Source organism: Vigna umbellata, chromosome 9 (genome assembly GCF_029865625.1).
Source record: "Vigna umbellata cultivar VRB3 chromosome 9, Vumbellata_1.0, whole genome shotgun sequence".
NCBI lineage: Eukaryota > Viridiplantae > Streptophyta > Magnoliopsida > Fabales > Fabaceae > Vigna > Vigna umbellata.
In genome coordinates, this window is record NC_142173.1 from 50,716,030 (window position 1) to 50,731,255 (window position 15,226).

At 35.3% G+C, this 15,226-nt stretch overlaps 1 protein-coding gene across 4 annotated transcripts; it reads right to left on the bottom strand.

Annotated features, from left to right (window-relative positions):
• Positions 1-8,833: 8,833 nt before the first annotated feature.
• On the bottom strand, positions 8,834-13,520 carry LOC124831676 (protein CNGC15a-like). 4 transcript variants are annotated; one of them, XM_088098927.1, is made up of 8 exons: positions 13,363-13,520; positions 12,801-13,148; positions 12,620-12,713; positions 11,777-11,989; positions 11,366-11,658; positions 10,892-11,003; positions 10,485-10,721; positions 8,834-9,886 (listed from the first exon to the last, which is right to left on the bottom strand). In XM_088098927.1, exons 1-8 carry the CDS (start codon positions 13,389-13,391, stop codon positions 9,176-9,178), a joined length of 2,037 nt encoding a protein of 678 aa, XP_087955053.1. In that variant the 5' UTR covers positions 13,392-13,520; the 3' UTR covers positions 8,834-9,175. The 4 variants fall into 4 exon arrangements, with proteins under 4 accessions (XP_087955053.1, XP_087955055.1, XP_087955054.1 ...); XM_088098929.1 differs by having other exon boundaries at positions 11,777-11,851; positions 12,620-13,148; XM_088098928.1 differs by having other exon boundaries at positions 11,777-11,902; positions 12,620-13,148.
• Positions 13,521-15,226: the final 1,706 nt, after the last annotated feature.

The window sequence follows — 15,226 nt, forward strand, 5'->3', positions numbered from 1 at the left end:
AATTGGAATGACTTTGTATGTTCCATGCAATGTGAACAAGCTAATCGACCATGCGTGCTCCAACCAGATAACATGCCCTATGCTGGAAATTCATTAATAGTCCACATCAAAGCTGACCTCATAAGGAAATTTTGCTTCCTTGAAACATCATACGTCCAAACACCATTCCATAGCTTCTTCAAATCATCAATCAAAGGCTCTAAATAAACATCAATCGATGATTTGGGATTAGATGGACCTGGTATTATACACGTTAAAAACATGTAAGACTTTGTCATACACATCTCAGGTGGTAGATTGTATGGGGTAACTATCACGGGCCAGCATTAATATGGTGATGCAAACACATGAATGTACGGGGTAAACCCATCAGAGCATAGACCAAGTTTGACGTTACGCGATTCACTAGCAAAGGATGGATTTTTACGATTGAAGTGCTTCCAAGCTTCACCATCAGAAGGATGACGCAAAAATCCTTCAATTTTATTACCATCATGCCATGTCATGTGTTTTGATGTTTGCATTGAAGTAAACATTCTTTGTAATCTTGGAATTATAGGCAAGTAGAACATGGACTTTAAGGGAATTGGTTTTTTTTCCTCCGTCCAGCATGCATCATATGATATCGAGGTGAGCCACAAAACTTGCATTCAACCAACAATGCATCATTTTTGCCACTGTCATTGTCATAGAATAACATACATCAATTAACACAATAATCAATCTTCTTGGCTTCCAATCCCAACTTTGAAACACATTTTTTGGCTTGGTAATAATTCTTCGGCATAAAATTGTTTGGTGGTGTCAAATCTAACATCAATTTTGTATAGAAGTCCACTGCTTGAATGGGAACGTTCCAATTAGATTTTCCAGCCATGAGTCTAATGCACACTGTCAATTTTGACTCAGATGAACCTTCAAATACAGGTAGATTTGCCTCTGTCAGTAAATTGTAAAACCTCTGAGTGGTTTCATTTGGAGACTCTTCATCATGACTATCTTTTGCTTCTTGTTCAGCATGGCGACGAAGAGCATTGTCGATCATCTCTTGCATATAGGCAAATTGATCTATCTCAGATGTATGTACAATAGTATTCGAACCTGATGCAAGCCGCTTTTCAGCTGCAGTAGAGGTCGAAGGAATTTCTTCACCATGAAATGTCCAAACCGTGTAATTAGGCATGAACCCTTTTTGGTATAGGTGAAGTTTGACGACTTCATCTTTCAAAATCCTTTTACATTCGCACTTGATGCATGGAAATCGAATCCCTCCAACAAGAGCATAATATTGATATTGTCGAGCCGTCTCCACAAACTCTTCAACTTCAATGACAAAAGATTCCTTCAAACCTCTCCTTCCACTATAACAACGGTCGTACATCCATCCATGATGGTTGGGAAAATGGGCCATGTTCTGTGATAAGCCAAACAAAGAAAAACTTAGCCAAAACAGCAACACTGCATGTGACATAAGTAATAAACCTATTAATACTCAAGTCGAACATGGAAGGCAATTTGAACACTATTGTCATAGGCATTCAATAAGGGCATGCAAAGAGAAGTCCTCAGTTTTGACATTACTAAAGTTCTCTTTTATAGAGTACTTCCACATATTTTGTACATTCTAAGTGTTTAAGGTACTTTTACTCTTCTCATTCCATTGAGAATGTGTGTAGTACCATAGGATTTTAAATGACAACTTAACTTAATCAAGTTGTAGCCTAATAAATGAACATACAATATACAGGAGCATACAATATATAAATCAACATACAACATATACATGAACATTCAGTCATGGTCTAAATGCAGGTTTGATAACAAATTTTTGCAAGGAAATAAAATTACACAACAGTAGCTCTAGATCAATACTAACCACTTCAACAACTTTGTTTCATGAATTGAAACATGTTAAAACTAATATTTAACTCAAAACCAAACTACTACTTAAAATCACCTTTCTACTTCCCAAAATTAACTCAAAATTTGTGATTTTGGAAGTGATTTTGTGCCTAAGTCATTCTGACACTTTGCTAATCATTTCAACAGTTTTAATTCATCAAAATACACTTGTTTGAACTCTAATTAGGCACAAAACAGAACTGGAACTCAGATTCACTTTGCAAGTTCCAAAAATGGCTTAAATATCATGGTTTGACATACTAAATTGCATACAGATCTTTGTAACTTTACATCAATGGTTCTAGCAACTTCAATTAATAAATTTGGACTTGTTTAAACTTCCAAACCTCACAAAATCACAACAAAACGAAAAATGACCTACAATGACTCAATTTTACTACACTTTTTAAGGTTTAAAGTAGTGTGATTTTCAGTTTTAGGGAATTCTTTGCTTTCCACCACTTTCCTAGCATCATTTAACTACTTTAGACTTGTTAGGATGTTAACATTACTTAAAATTACTTTACTTTAGGTGAATTGGCAATTTGTCACCCTTTAAGTGAACTTTTTAGGTTCTAAATACTTTCACTTTGAGACGTGTTGTTTGAGTTGTGTGTGACTCTAATTCGAGTTTAACTCCACCTAGCTGCTGCTTTCGAGCTTGGTCTTGTGTAGTTACACATTCTAGAGTCACTTTTAACATTGCCTAGTCCATTGAATCTTATAAACTCAGTTTCTGTGGTGTGGTGGAGTGATTTTTCTTCATTTTTGGCCATAACAAAGTCAGATTTCAAATGCTAGCATTTCTATGCTATGTGACAGTTTGAGCAAGTCTAAAATGATGTTTAAAAGTTGCTATCAGAGTTCAATTAGTGATATAATGGTCTAAGTGCATACTAGTATACTAAACCATCAATTTTGAGTCAAAATTGGGAAGTGGCAAGGTGTTTTTGAGTAACAGTTTGGATTTGAGCCAATTCAAAGTTTGAACAAGTTTAAAAACACTAAATGAAGTTGCTGGAGTGATTAGTTTTGAGCTGCAGCCACTGTTGTGACATTTTGGGTCTTAAACCACCAAATTATGAGTCATTTTTGTGGCAAAAATGAACCAGACAACACTTTGAGCCTAATTGTTTGTGGTTAAAGACTTTGATTGCAGGCCAAAAGCCTAGTGATATGATCATAAATGGGGAAGCAATGAAGAGTTTCAAAGTGACAAAAGCACAAAAAGAGTAGAATAGGTTTCATAGGCTTGTATTTGCCTCTTTGTTTTCTTTTCGTTAGATTTAGTTGAATAAACGCATATAAACCCTTCTTTTCCTTTTAGCATAAGCAATGTGGGACTTCCCATGGCTTAGTCTTAAAAGAAAAGAAGAGTAAGTAGGCGTCTTAGCTTGTAGCGCAAGGAAGCATAGCTAGCTTTCACTTTTTGAACTTAAGGAGAGCTAGGTGGCTTATAAACCCTTTTGAAATGAGAGAATTAGGCAATGTGGGACTCCAAGCACCTAGGGGCGCTGCTGCAGCTGTTGGCAAACTCTTGGAGCCTTCCAAGTCCCACATTGCTTGAAACTCTTCACCAAACTCCTTCCAAAAGCTATATAAGTAAACCTAGGGGTTCTCCTTATAGACACCTTTGAAATCAATGAAATTGTGAGTTGAATTGCAATCTTGCATTCCTCTTAGAGATAGTTTTCTGTCTCTTAGTCCATTTTGGCAGACCTTATCTTGAGAAAATCAAGTGGCGGTCCTTCCTCGACACTTATCTTGGAGTCCTCTCTCAAGTGGCATGTCTACGAGTCATAAGTTTCCTCCTCCTTTCTCTTTTCCGCTTTTATTTTTCCATTCACTCTTTTAAATGTCATTAGTATACTTCTCTCTAGGCATGCACTTCCCATCATGTGGTATCTAGAGCCAGGAGCTTGATCCTTATTAGGAATTGCATGTTAGAAAGGAGTAGACAAGCATTTTTTTTCAATTCTCGCGCGCTGGCGCACATTGCATGTTTGTCCAACTTGTTTGCTTTCGTTTGAGTTCATTTGTTATCCGTTTTATGTGCAATTTTTTTTAAAAGTTTTGTTTGCATTTCTACTTCAATGAATCATTTTTACTTTGTTTCAATTCACTCTGTACTATTCACAATAAATTGTTTTCTCCACTGTGTTCATCCAGTATTCTGCTGTTGATAGATTTCTAAAACTGTTTGCATTGTTGCTTGCTGTTTGATGTATTTGGCTGGGTGGAATTCATTCCTGGACCGTGAGATAACATTCACACACTCTTAAGAAGGGAATCAAAGCTTCATATCAAGGCTTGGAGGTGATAAACCATGGTTTTCCAGAGGCTTGTGCAAGCATTTTTCTTCAAACAACAAAATGCTATTGGAGGTCTTCAACAAGTAGGTGTCCTTATTCCCTTTTGTGTTCTTGTTCCAGCTTTTATTCTTGTCTTGGCTGGATTGTAAATGTATTTCATTTCTTGTTAGATTTGCTTTGAGTCATATGTTTGTTCCTCTTTAGGAGTTTTCTAGCACAACATTTCTGAAATTGCATGGCTAAGAGTAAATTTTTTCATCTCCATGCTTGTATGTTGCATTGAGTTTGATCACCATAGGATTTAAGTGTGTGAACTTTTCTTATATGTTCTGTATCAATAGAGGCATTCAACAATTCCAAATAACACACTTTCCAGTTTGAATGTGCTTGGCCAAGACACAAAATTTCCACTACTGCTTGCTATAAAAAAAATTTCAAGCAATTTCAATACTGTTTGCAAGGAATCAAGTTTAAAATTTTAAAAGTAGATTGCATAAGAAAATACTCTTTAAGAAACTTGTATAACATTCATGCAAATTTGCAATACACAAACCAATCAACATCATCATTATCCCATCAATGACCTCTACACAAATATGACATTTAAAATTACCTGGAAAATTAACTGTGTTCCAAGAAATGCTTCAATCTTTTTACACTCACGGTCAAATCTACATCAACAACCCAAAGCACCAAAATGAGGTGGCATTTTGCTTATATATCACAAATGAACCAAGCTTTTACTACGAATTCCCCTAACAAATTAAATTCTCAATTCTGAATCATGCTTAGCCTAAAAGAAAATCAACATGGGGTAACTACTACTACACTATAAACCAAGAAAATAACTGCACAAAACAACAAAATTGAACATGATCCAAAGTTAAAAGTTTTGTTCTGGTTGGTGTGTTAAATGGAATCCTGACTAAAAAAGACTTGGGACTTTGGGGTCCCTATGGTTTTCAAATAAAAACCAAGAATTCTGCAGATTTCCACTTAATTTCCCAAACAATTCAAAAACTTACTTCAAATATTCAACTCAACCATCCAAATTTTGATTCAGAAATTGAAACAGGTTGCAAACCAAGTATTTGGCTCAAAGATACCACTCAAAAATTGCTCATATAAGCAGAATGACACTATACATGGCTAACAATGGTCTAACTGCTACAACCAGAATTTTAACACAGAAACAAGATTAAGCAAATATATAGTAGATCGCCCAAATGCTATACCAGCAATTTTGATCTATTTCTCAAGGTGCAACCAAGCTCTTGCTTTAGCAAATCATAGATTAAATGGTCTGCACTTAGTAATGGCTCAAATCAGAGTGAAGAAATCAACTCTATTGTGACAAACTGGATATGTTTATAACAGCTTATGGGATGAACCGTGAAGGTGATTTTGATGATGCGAATTAGGAACTCTTTGCTCTGTATAAACATATCATTGCTCATTTTGGTGTGCTTAATATTGATCACTCAGTTAGATGCACCAAAAGAAAATTTCACTCAGCAGAATACTTGGAATGAGAATTAAACAAGTAATATAACATGACTTTTGATAAAACTAGACAGATTTCAAAATAAAATGACTCAAATCAGAATGAACCGAGTAAAAATGAAGAAACCAAAGCAAATCAAGGTTGGCACACAAGAATAAACACAATCAAAACCTAAGAAATCATAATTCCATGGTGCAATGATGAACACAAGCAATGAAACAGTGAGGAAACATAATTGACAGATTCCAAAATAGAAGAACTAGACACTTAGCAGGACTAAGTATGTGATTCATTGATATGTTAGTGGAACTTGTCAACCAAAGAAACGTTGTGAGAATGTGAATCTAACTTGTTAGCCACAAGCATAACTTGTTAGCCACAAGCATAACTCATGTTAAAAGCTGATTGCAATCTATTTGATGAAAAATTTGTTCTGATATTAATCTATGAAGTGGGTTTCTCTTTGTTCTGGTATTATATGCTAATGTGAAAGGTTCAACACACTATATGAGCCCTGAATTGCTTCTACAAAGCTTAATGGTTTAAACTAAGTACACAGAAGTTCTTTTGGTCTTATTATTAGTTTTTCATTGTGCTAAATTTCTTTGTAAGTTCATTTATGGTCTCTTCATACTTAGTTGCACCTTTTCTAGCTTAGTTCAGTTAGTTGAAAGTTCTTTGAGTCTTTTTTATTGTTAGCCAGTCATTTGAATTCCTAAAACTCGGAATTGGTGATGAGGTTGTGTCAATTATCTGTATAATTGAATGTTGCAAAGTTAGATTTTGAATTACATTGAATTAGTGTCCATTAGCAGCTCAAACAAGTTTGTTTTGATGTTTAAATCTTGTTGAAATGGTTAAGTTCAAAGTATAGCAAAATTTGTAGAAGAATCAGAAGTTAGAGATGCATTAGAGGAAATGATTTCGAAATTGAACTAGTTGTTGACTGAAACTGAAAATGCAAGGAGGGAAACACAAGATATGAAGAATGAGGTTGCACAATTGAAGATGGAGGTTGTAATCACTAAACTTGTTTTAATGTTGAGTTAATAGTGCAGCCACTGGTTAATGACAACCACAAAAGAAACAATTATAAGACTTCATTCAGTTTTATCTTACTTCCCAAAACAACCCCATTTCATTTAATCAAACCCCTGTTAATCTTGATTTATCATGAACCGAACCCCTCACTTAGCTAATACACCTGTTCATTATTCCTGGTAGATTTTGTGGTGATGGAGATGAAGGAGGATGAGAAGGTCTCAATCATTCTTGGAAGACCATTTATGAAAGCGACAAAGGTAATAATCAATATGGATGATGGGATGATAATGCTTCAAGACCGAGAAGAAAAGGTGATCTTTAATGTCTTCAAAGGGGAGCAGCAAATTCAAGAGAAGGAGGCTAGTCATAAAGCTGCATGTATGGATGCACCCTTGACTAGTTCAAAAGCTGCAAAGCCGGTCTTCAAAGGTAAACGTTGTTTCTTGTCACAGGTTAGGGAAGAAGAAAAAGATGGCAAAGGAAGGAAGGTTCTTGATGACTTGATCCAGGCACAACTCAAACTTGGTACACTAGTATGATTCAAGAACAAGTTGTGGGTTGTGAAAGACTATAAAGAGAATGGAGTGATAGAAATTGAAGCTCCATATTCAAGGAGAGTAAAAAACGTGGACCGGAAGCAGTTGATGAGTTGGTGTAATGAAAGAAAAAAGAACACCAACAGTGAAGATGGAACTTGAGCTTATTGGGTCAAGCTAATGACGTTAAAAGAGCGCTTACTGGGAGACACCCCAGTGATTTGAGAACATTAATTTCTTTAATTTTGGTTATATAATTTTATAAACTTTGGGACATTGATTTATGTTGTTTGAGATTTTATGGTATAGCATCTACTGATGGATGCTAGGTGGTTGAGTATCTACTGAAGGATACTAGGTTTGTTTACACCTACTGATGGGTGTTGGTAAGAAAGATTCCCTTCCTCCTTCGTCTTTCCGCCTCACCCTCCGATTCTCGTTGACGGACGCTTGGACCCCATCTGCGTGTCCATCCTGGTTCTTGTTTCGTCTACCCAGCCTTTGCATGATTTCTTGTAAGTCTTGACTCATTGCGGCCGTTTCTTGCCGTATTTCTTCCATATTTCTTCTGTATTCTGCCATGCTCCTTTCGTTGGTCCTCCTCTACCAAGTATTGTCTCTTCGTTCCATCACGCTTATCCTCCCTTCGATTCTATTCTCCCAAGAGGTAGCTTGCCCACCGTCTTGCTCCGCCTTTAATTGGATCCGGTAGGTCGGACCAATTTGTTAGGTTCCTGAGTTGGAGACCTAACTAGGACAACTCAATCACACACACAAACAAGAATTAACACTGTAAAAGGAATGGGTTTTTGTATTGATATTGGAAGAAGGTACACAAGTAGCGCTAATTGAGGCCTAATCCCCCTCTTAGCCCTAGCGGAGGCCTAATGCCCCTCAACAAGGTCCAAGACCTGTTTACAAATAGTAAAAATGATTCCCCCCTTACAAAATTACCCAAAAGGTTTATTTATACTCTCTCTCCCTCTAACAGCCTAACAAATTTTCCCGCTCTTTTTTTACACCTTTGCTTTCTATCCTAAACCCATTATCCATAATGTCCTATCACCCTATGTCCTAACATCCTACCTTTTGAAAAGGATTTGTTCTCAAATCTTCATGTTCTTTTATGACAGAAGCCCTTTTTGTATTATTGGTTGTTCTTCACAGCCTGTCAATTTAAAAAGATATCTACTAACTCTTCCTTAGGTGACAATATATAGACTCTTACAAAAATTCTTCATCTCATGTTAGATAAGAATTAATTGTTAACCCAATTAACTCCTTCTGTTTTTATTTTTATCCCTATACTATATTTTCAAGACCTCCTTCTTTTTCCCTTGTCTATCAGTGTAGGAAGATTTTTTACGGTTACCTCCCTCCATCTCAATCTAAGGTACTTTAACAAAAGTAACTGATTCAAACCTTGTAAAAAAAGAAAACACTCTAAGGGGACAACCAACTTATCATGTAAGGAAATTTTTTTAATTCGAACAGAAGGATCTCTTTAAATAGTAATAGTTGTCACATGCCAAACATTCAGAAACCAATTTATTTATTTAACAAAAAGAGGTCTATTACCTGTGTGAGAAGGTAAACTATAGGCTAACCTAAACTACAAATAAACTGTACTAGAATTAGAGTATAGAATCATGTACAAAGGAACTTGTGTTGTAGCAGCAGTCAACTCGTTTATTCATACAAAAAATTTGCCTCAGATCTAAATTATTTCCATCCTTTTGTCGTATTCTAAAAGATCAGGACTGCTTCACAGTTCCAAATTTGACTAGAACTAACAAGAACCACATACTCATTTCCTATCATACACACTGATGAACAAGCCCCATCCAAATGAACAACTTTTTCAATGCTTTCATGTTTCAACTGTCATCATCACCATCATCATCAGTGAAGTCTGGTTCAAGGGGCTTCCTCAGTGAGCCAAGGATATCAAGTTCAGGCCCGTATCTCAGGCTTCTACCTTTCCTTGGGCTGGATGCTAGTTTTGCAGCATACATAGTGCCCATTGGAGCTTGAAGAGGTGCAGAGAAATGTTCAGTGCAAGTTCCAGGCACAAAGGCCATCATCATATTCTCCTTTCTCTTGAGCTGACTTGTCTCCTTTATTCTCTTATACCTGAACCATGCAGCTTGTATGAAGCATGCAGCCCAAGTCCTCCACTGATGGGAGTGGAACCTAAAAGTATACCTCAGTTGTTTGCTGTGCAACCTTCTGAACTGTGCTGCCACAAACTTCAAGTCCCCAGCAATGAGTGCAAAGGCTTCCACTTCAGTGATGGCTTTCACTGTGCGAGTTGAGGAAGGAAGGACAACCGTTGGACGAGGGTCCAAGGCCCATGGCAGAAGCTCTTCACCACAGAAGTCACCAGAGCCAAGTCTGCATGAGTTGAAGAAACCTGTTCTGCCACCATTGGTGGTGCAAGAATCTAGGCGTCCTCTAACAATGAAAAGCATCTCATTCACAAGGTCACCTTCACGAACCACACAAGCCCCAGGAGTGAAAAGAGAAGGTTTCAGCCTTTCACATATTGCATCTAGCATCCTCTCATCCATTTGATCAAACAATGGTACCTGCCGTGGCCCAAAAAGTAGTTCACTCTCAGTTTCTTGTTACTCATGAAACGCAGTAACAATACTCTTGCAGATGTCATGACCCATCATTGATTACTTTTACACTAGATTGAACTATTCATTTGGTCTTACAATTTTTTTGTTTTCGTTTCGGGTTTTAGACCTATACCACACAGTTGTACGTTTTAGTCCTCAATACTGATATTCAATATCACAGTAAAATTACTACAGAAGTATTCCAATATATAAAAACCATCACAAAGAAAAACTGTTCAGGAACAAAAATTTACAATTTTCTTTTATGGAGACCAAAACATAAAATGGAGATAAGTATAAGGATCAAATGAACAGTTCAATCTTTATATTACATATTTAGTGTTCTGCCTTTGGACTTGGAGCATGGTTGATGTGCAAGTCCATCAATCTTGTGCTGTAATTCAACTTACAATTAGAACAAGGAGGCAAGGATCAAACTCTAGACTATTAAGGCATTCAATGACACAACCTTAGTAATCTTTTACATCAGACGATTGTTCAAAAGTTTTACAATTCACAAAACTGTTTAAGAGAAAGCAAAGGGGTAGACAAAAAAACATACTTGTCGAACTAGATTGAGGCAAAGGTGGCGTTTGATGTCACGTCTTAGATCTGTGGGAAGGTCTCTGAGAATAGTTTCCTCATCAACTCCTCTTGTAGCAACCCATCTGAATTGTTCATGACGTCTTACATTTTGCTTCAGGTAACGAGGGAGCTGCCTGTGACGCATCCATCTTTCCGTATCTGTTCTTCTTATTCTCCATTCTTCTAGCCGCGTAGTGGTGGATTGCAAGTATGTCTGTTAGTTGGTAAGAATTTCAGTTATATTTTATCAAAAGGATGAAAATACAATGAGTTTAAACCTGGTGTTTAAGGAATGCTATTTTACTAAACAGACAATCAGTATTTCTGCAAAAAAAATTCCGAGTTCTTAGACAGCACATTAGAACACTGACAATATAGACTTACTTGCATATTTCCAATGAGTAATGCAAAAAGCACCAATCCAAGAACTGCAATGATCACAGCAAAATTGATCTCTGCAACTCGTGTGCCAGTCAATAGATTTTGTCCCACAGAGCTACAAATTTTGCATAGTATTATTGGTTAGAATATCACAATTCACAAACTTTAGTGTGGACCAAAAGTATGTTAAGGATTAAGAAGGAATGGATTTTTAAGATGTAAAAAACGTAATATTTTCTTTAAGCACAAGAAGGTCTTTGATTATAGAAAAAACAAAGTTTCTCTTTTTAGGAAAAAAAAAATCAACTTGTCCTTCACTTAAATATGCTTGAGTGAAATCCTACAATAATTAATGGTATTTCAGATCTTCGGATTATGCTCTGAACGATGTTTTATTGTTTACTGCCATCAAATTAATGAGATAAATCAAGATGCAAATAAATTGTTCTGTGTTCTGATAAAAGAAAACTAAGTTACCTTAGATTCCTTAGTCCCCACCACAGACAGTAATAGTACTTGTTGAAGAATTTTGAGGCTGTAATTTCCAAATTTAGAGCATCAGTAAAAATGCCAAATTGAAAGAAGTCACTGTTCTGATCACATAGGCTTGAGAGATTGCTTGATCTTAACCAAGCAATCCTATCTGGGTCAGCCATGCTTTGGCAATCAAGATAATGATACTGGCACTGTGGGTACTGCAGTGTACAAGCTTTCTTCCAACATTCATTCTGGCGTTCAATTGACAACAGGTACCAAGAGGATCCTAAAACCTTTGTAAAATAGAGGGACAGTTAATAACCTAATCAGAAGAAATTACATAAATGAAATAGAACAGACAAAGTCCAACGTAAGTTCTTATACAAAGAATTATTTGGAGCAATAACTTACATGACTAGCCAGCATATAGAGCATCAGATTATATGCTGCCCCAGCCCATGCTTTTTCCATCATTACCCCATTTGCCTTGACGATTTCAGATGATAGAGGATAAATAAGATACAACCTCAAGAGGTACTGGAAAATGGAAACAAGGCGCAAAACATGCCTTGAAGCAATCATTTGAGACCCTTTTAAATTTGGAATTACGGCCCAAATTAATACCTAAAATGTGTATATGAATTGCAAAATTATTATCCTATTGCAGAAAGAAACAAAACAGGATGCATAAAACTCAGACACAATAGCATTTAGAACTGTAACATCTATTTAGTTCAGTAAATCACCCTGAAAAAAGCAGCCAATCACACGACTAAGTAGAATCTTTTAGCATATTGTTATATTATTATAATTGTTTTATCATATCATAGCACATAGGAGGTTTCAGGATCTATGTAGAGTATAGTTAGGTGGGGGAAAGTGAAAAGGTTTTATGAAAACTTATAACCCTAAAAACCTTACAATCTGTCCAAATATGTTTTTAATTTAATTGAACCAAGCAGATTCTTTGTTCTCTTTATCCTTCTCAGTCTTCTAAATCTCAGGTTATCTAGATACACAAGTAGATAATTGCAAATTAATTGTTAAAGTTAACCTGAAATGTATCAAGTTGAGAAAAATTTATATATAAGGGTAGCACCAATGCACGAAGTAATGGTGGTCAGTATCAATTAACCTAGGTTTGTATTCCTATAAGGAATCTAGTATTAACATACATTTATAGCTAGAGTTATAGATTTTCAGAAATTCTTGGATCAGAGAAAAAATGAATGGAAATTTGTATGAGGAACATACCTGTGGAAGTGGTTGAGCAGCCACAAGATCAAGCCAGAAGTCTTTTCGCATGTAGTTTGATGCAATTTTTGAAGAGTCTATGATAAGCTCTCCTCTACCAGAAACACGAGAAGAAGGAGCAATATAAGCTGTTTGAAACCGAAAATAAATCTGAATAATGTAAAATGCATCTATCAGAGACCGGATTATGGTGAGGAACACTTCAAGAGCAGTTGACATATCAATGCACTTGTCTTTCTTAGCCACTGGTAAGTAAAAGAAAAGGGGATCCACAAACAGTGAAAGCAAACATGCTGCTAAGAAAATTTTATTCCATGTATTTATTGTAGCTCCCCTGGGATCTAATATCAAAATCTGTGCTGAATCATAGTCCTCAGAAAAGACCCTGGAAAGTTCTCTTGCATCACCTGACTTGCCTATGGCATCCTTCTCAACCTTGTGTTTTCTACTCATCTCATCACAGGCCACTAATGACAAGTGTTTTTCTTTGTTTTCCATTAACGTATTTGTCTCAAGTTCATCTTGAAATCTGGTTGCACATACACACAACTGAATTTCAGCCCCAAAATGAAATGAAAAAACAACGATGAAAATAACTAAGTTCTGCAAAATTGTAATCACAGATTTATACATGGCCTATTGCATTAATAAGTTAATAGAGTCAGTTACCAACAAGTTACATTAAATTCTGACTATATGTTAATAAGTTTCAGCTCAATGTCAAAAGGAAAAAGCTTGCAAACCTCACAGATCTTGATCTATCTGAACCCATAATTGGCTAGAAGTAAAACTATTTAGTTTCACTCCTCTAGTAGACAATAAAGAGAATATATATATATATATATATATAGGCTATTAGCTACAGGAAAAGATTTGACAATAACATGCTCAACCACAAAATATTGAAACTAATTTTCAGTGTAGTCTTTCCCAGAAATCATGTGACACAAAAGGAGTACTATGTTGTACAGTAATCTTTTTGGGTTTTTTTCATCAAAGTACAGGTAAAACATGTGAATTTGACACTTCTAAAGCTTGTGGAAGATTCAAAGTCGTCGTTCCTTGGACTTAATGGTCAACTTGACATAGTTTTTTTTTTATATATATATATATACAGAGATGAAACCAGCTCAAAGAATATGAAATGAAACATAAATATGAGGTCCATGTACGTTGAGCCACAAAAACTGCCTTCATTTTCTTTTCCATCAATTTTAATATCCATGTAAAATTTTAAGGTGCAGTTAGGGGAAACGTATCATTGAAAAGCATCACGTTCACGTTCAATTATGTGCTTAAATAATACAAGTAGAAAGGGAAATACCATAAGCCAGAAAAATGAAAAAGATGAAAAGAATATAAAATCTCCTTAAAAGCTATTTTTGAATTTACTATTTGACTTCTACCATGAAATTTAATTCCAATCTCTTGATTTGTCCTAATCAGTGAACAAAATAGGAACATGCGTCATGGAGCAGTCCCATTCTGCTATGAAATACTTTGTTTAATGTTATTTATTCATGTCATGTGTAGAACAGAATACTCCACTCAGGGTAGAGAACAGGGCATCAAAGTTTTCCATGTCATTGCATAAAAACATTTTTCTTCCTTATATTCTCAAATTTCTTATGAAGAGATTTTGACAACAGAAAACCTTAACCAACATCAGAGCAGAGACTGACCATTGATGTCAACCTTTCTCTCATCTGCATGCTTTGTCTGGGGACAGCCATGGATAAACGAATGACTCTGCTATGAATTTCAACTAATACAAAAGTGAGTTAACACATTGAAAATGCTCATTCATTTTTCATTAGAAATTAATTTTGGATGATTATTATTAGGGTTGTTTGTGACACATTTCTTTTTTCTCAAGTATCCATACAATTTTATGTTTTCTAGTAATTTCAATTTTTTTTTTTTACTTTTAGTTATATGATTCTCTGACCTGTGTTTAAGTAAATATTTGCATACATGTTGTAGAAGTTAAAAATGAGAAGAGAAAAAGAAATAAACTTTTATGTAAGTTAAAACAAGTTTATGTACAAATTGAGAATTTGGTTTTGAACAGTTTATAAAAATTAAATAATATCACATTATTTGAGTTTATCTGAATCAGAAAATTTGTGTAAAATTATTAGGTTGAATAGGGCATGGCAGAATAACCGTGACTGTTGGGGTGTAAGTAAATGAATACATATTGCCATTGAAAAGCTGATAGCATTAAAGCTGAAGATGGTTTGCATCAATCACAATCATATATTTCAACCACCCGTTTCCAAACGTCATATTTGGAACGAATAAATGCATCAAACATATTATGTTTTTCTTTTTATATTACTCCTTTTTTATCTTCTTAATTTTATATATCTTACTCAATTCAGTAAATACCCTAAAATTTGTCTTCTTCAAATAAACAAACATGAAATTTGTCTTTGATTGTAATATTTTGAAAAATTGTCCTTAAATCATTTATTTTTAGGGGAAGATAATGATGGCAAAAAATTAATTTTTAAAACTGAACTCTCCAATTTTGCCGCATAGATTAGAAAGAGAAAAGAGATCATTTGGCACTTTATGAACCAAAATAAATTAACGACGTTTTGA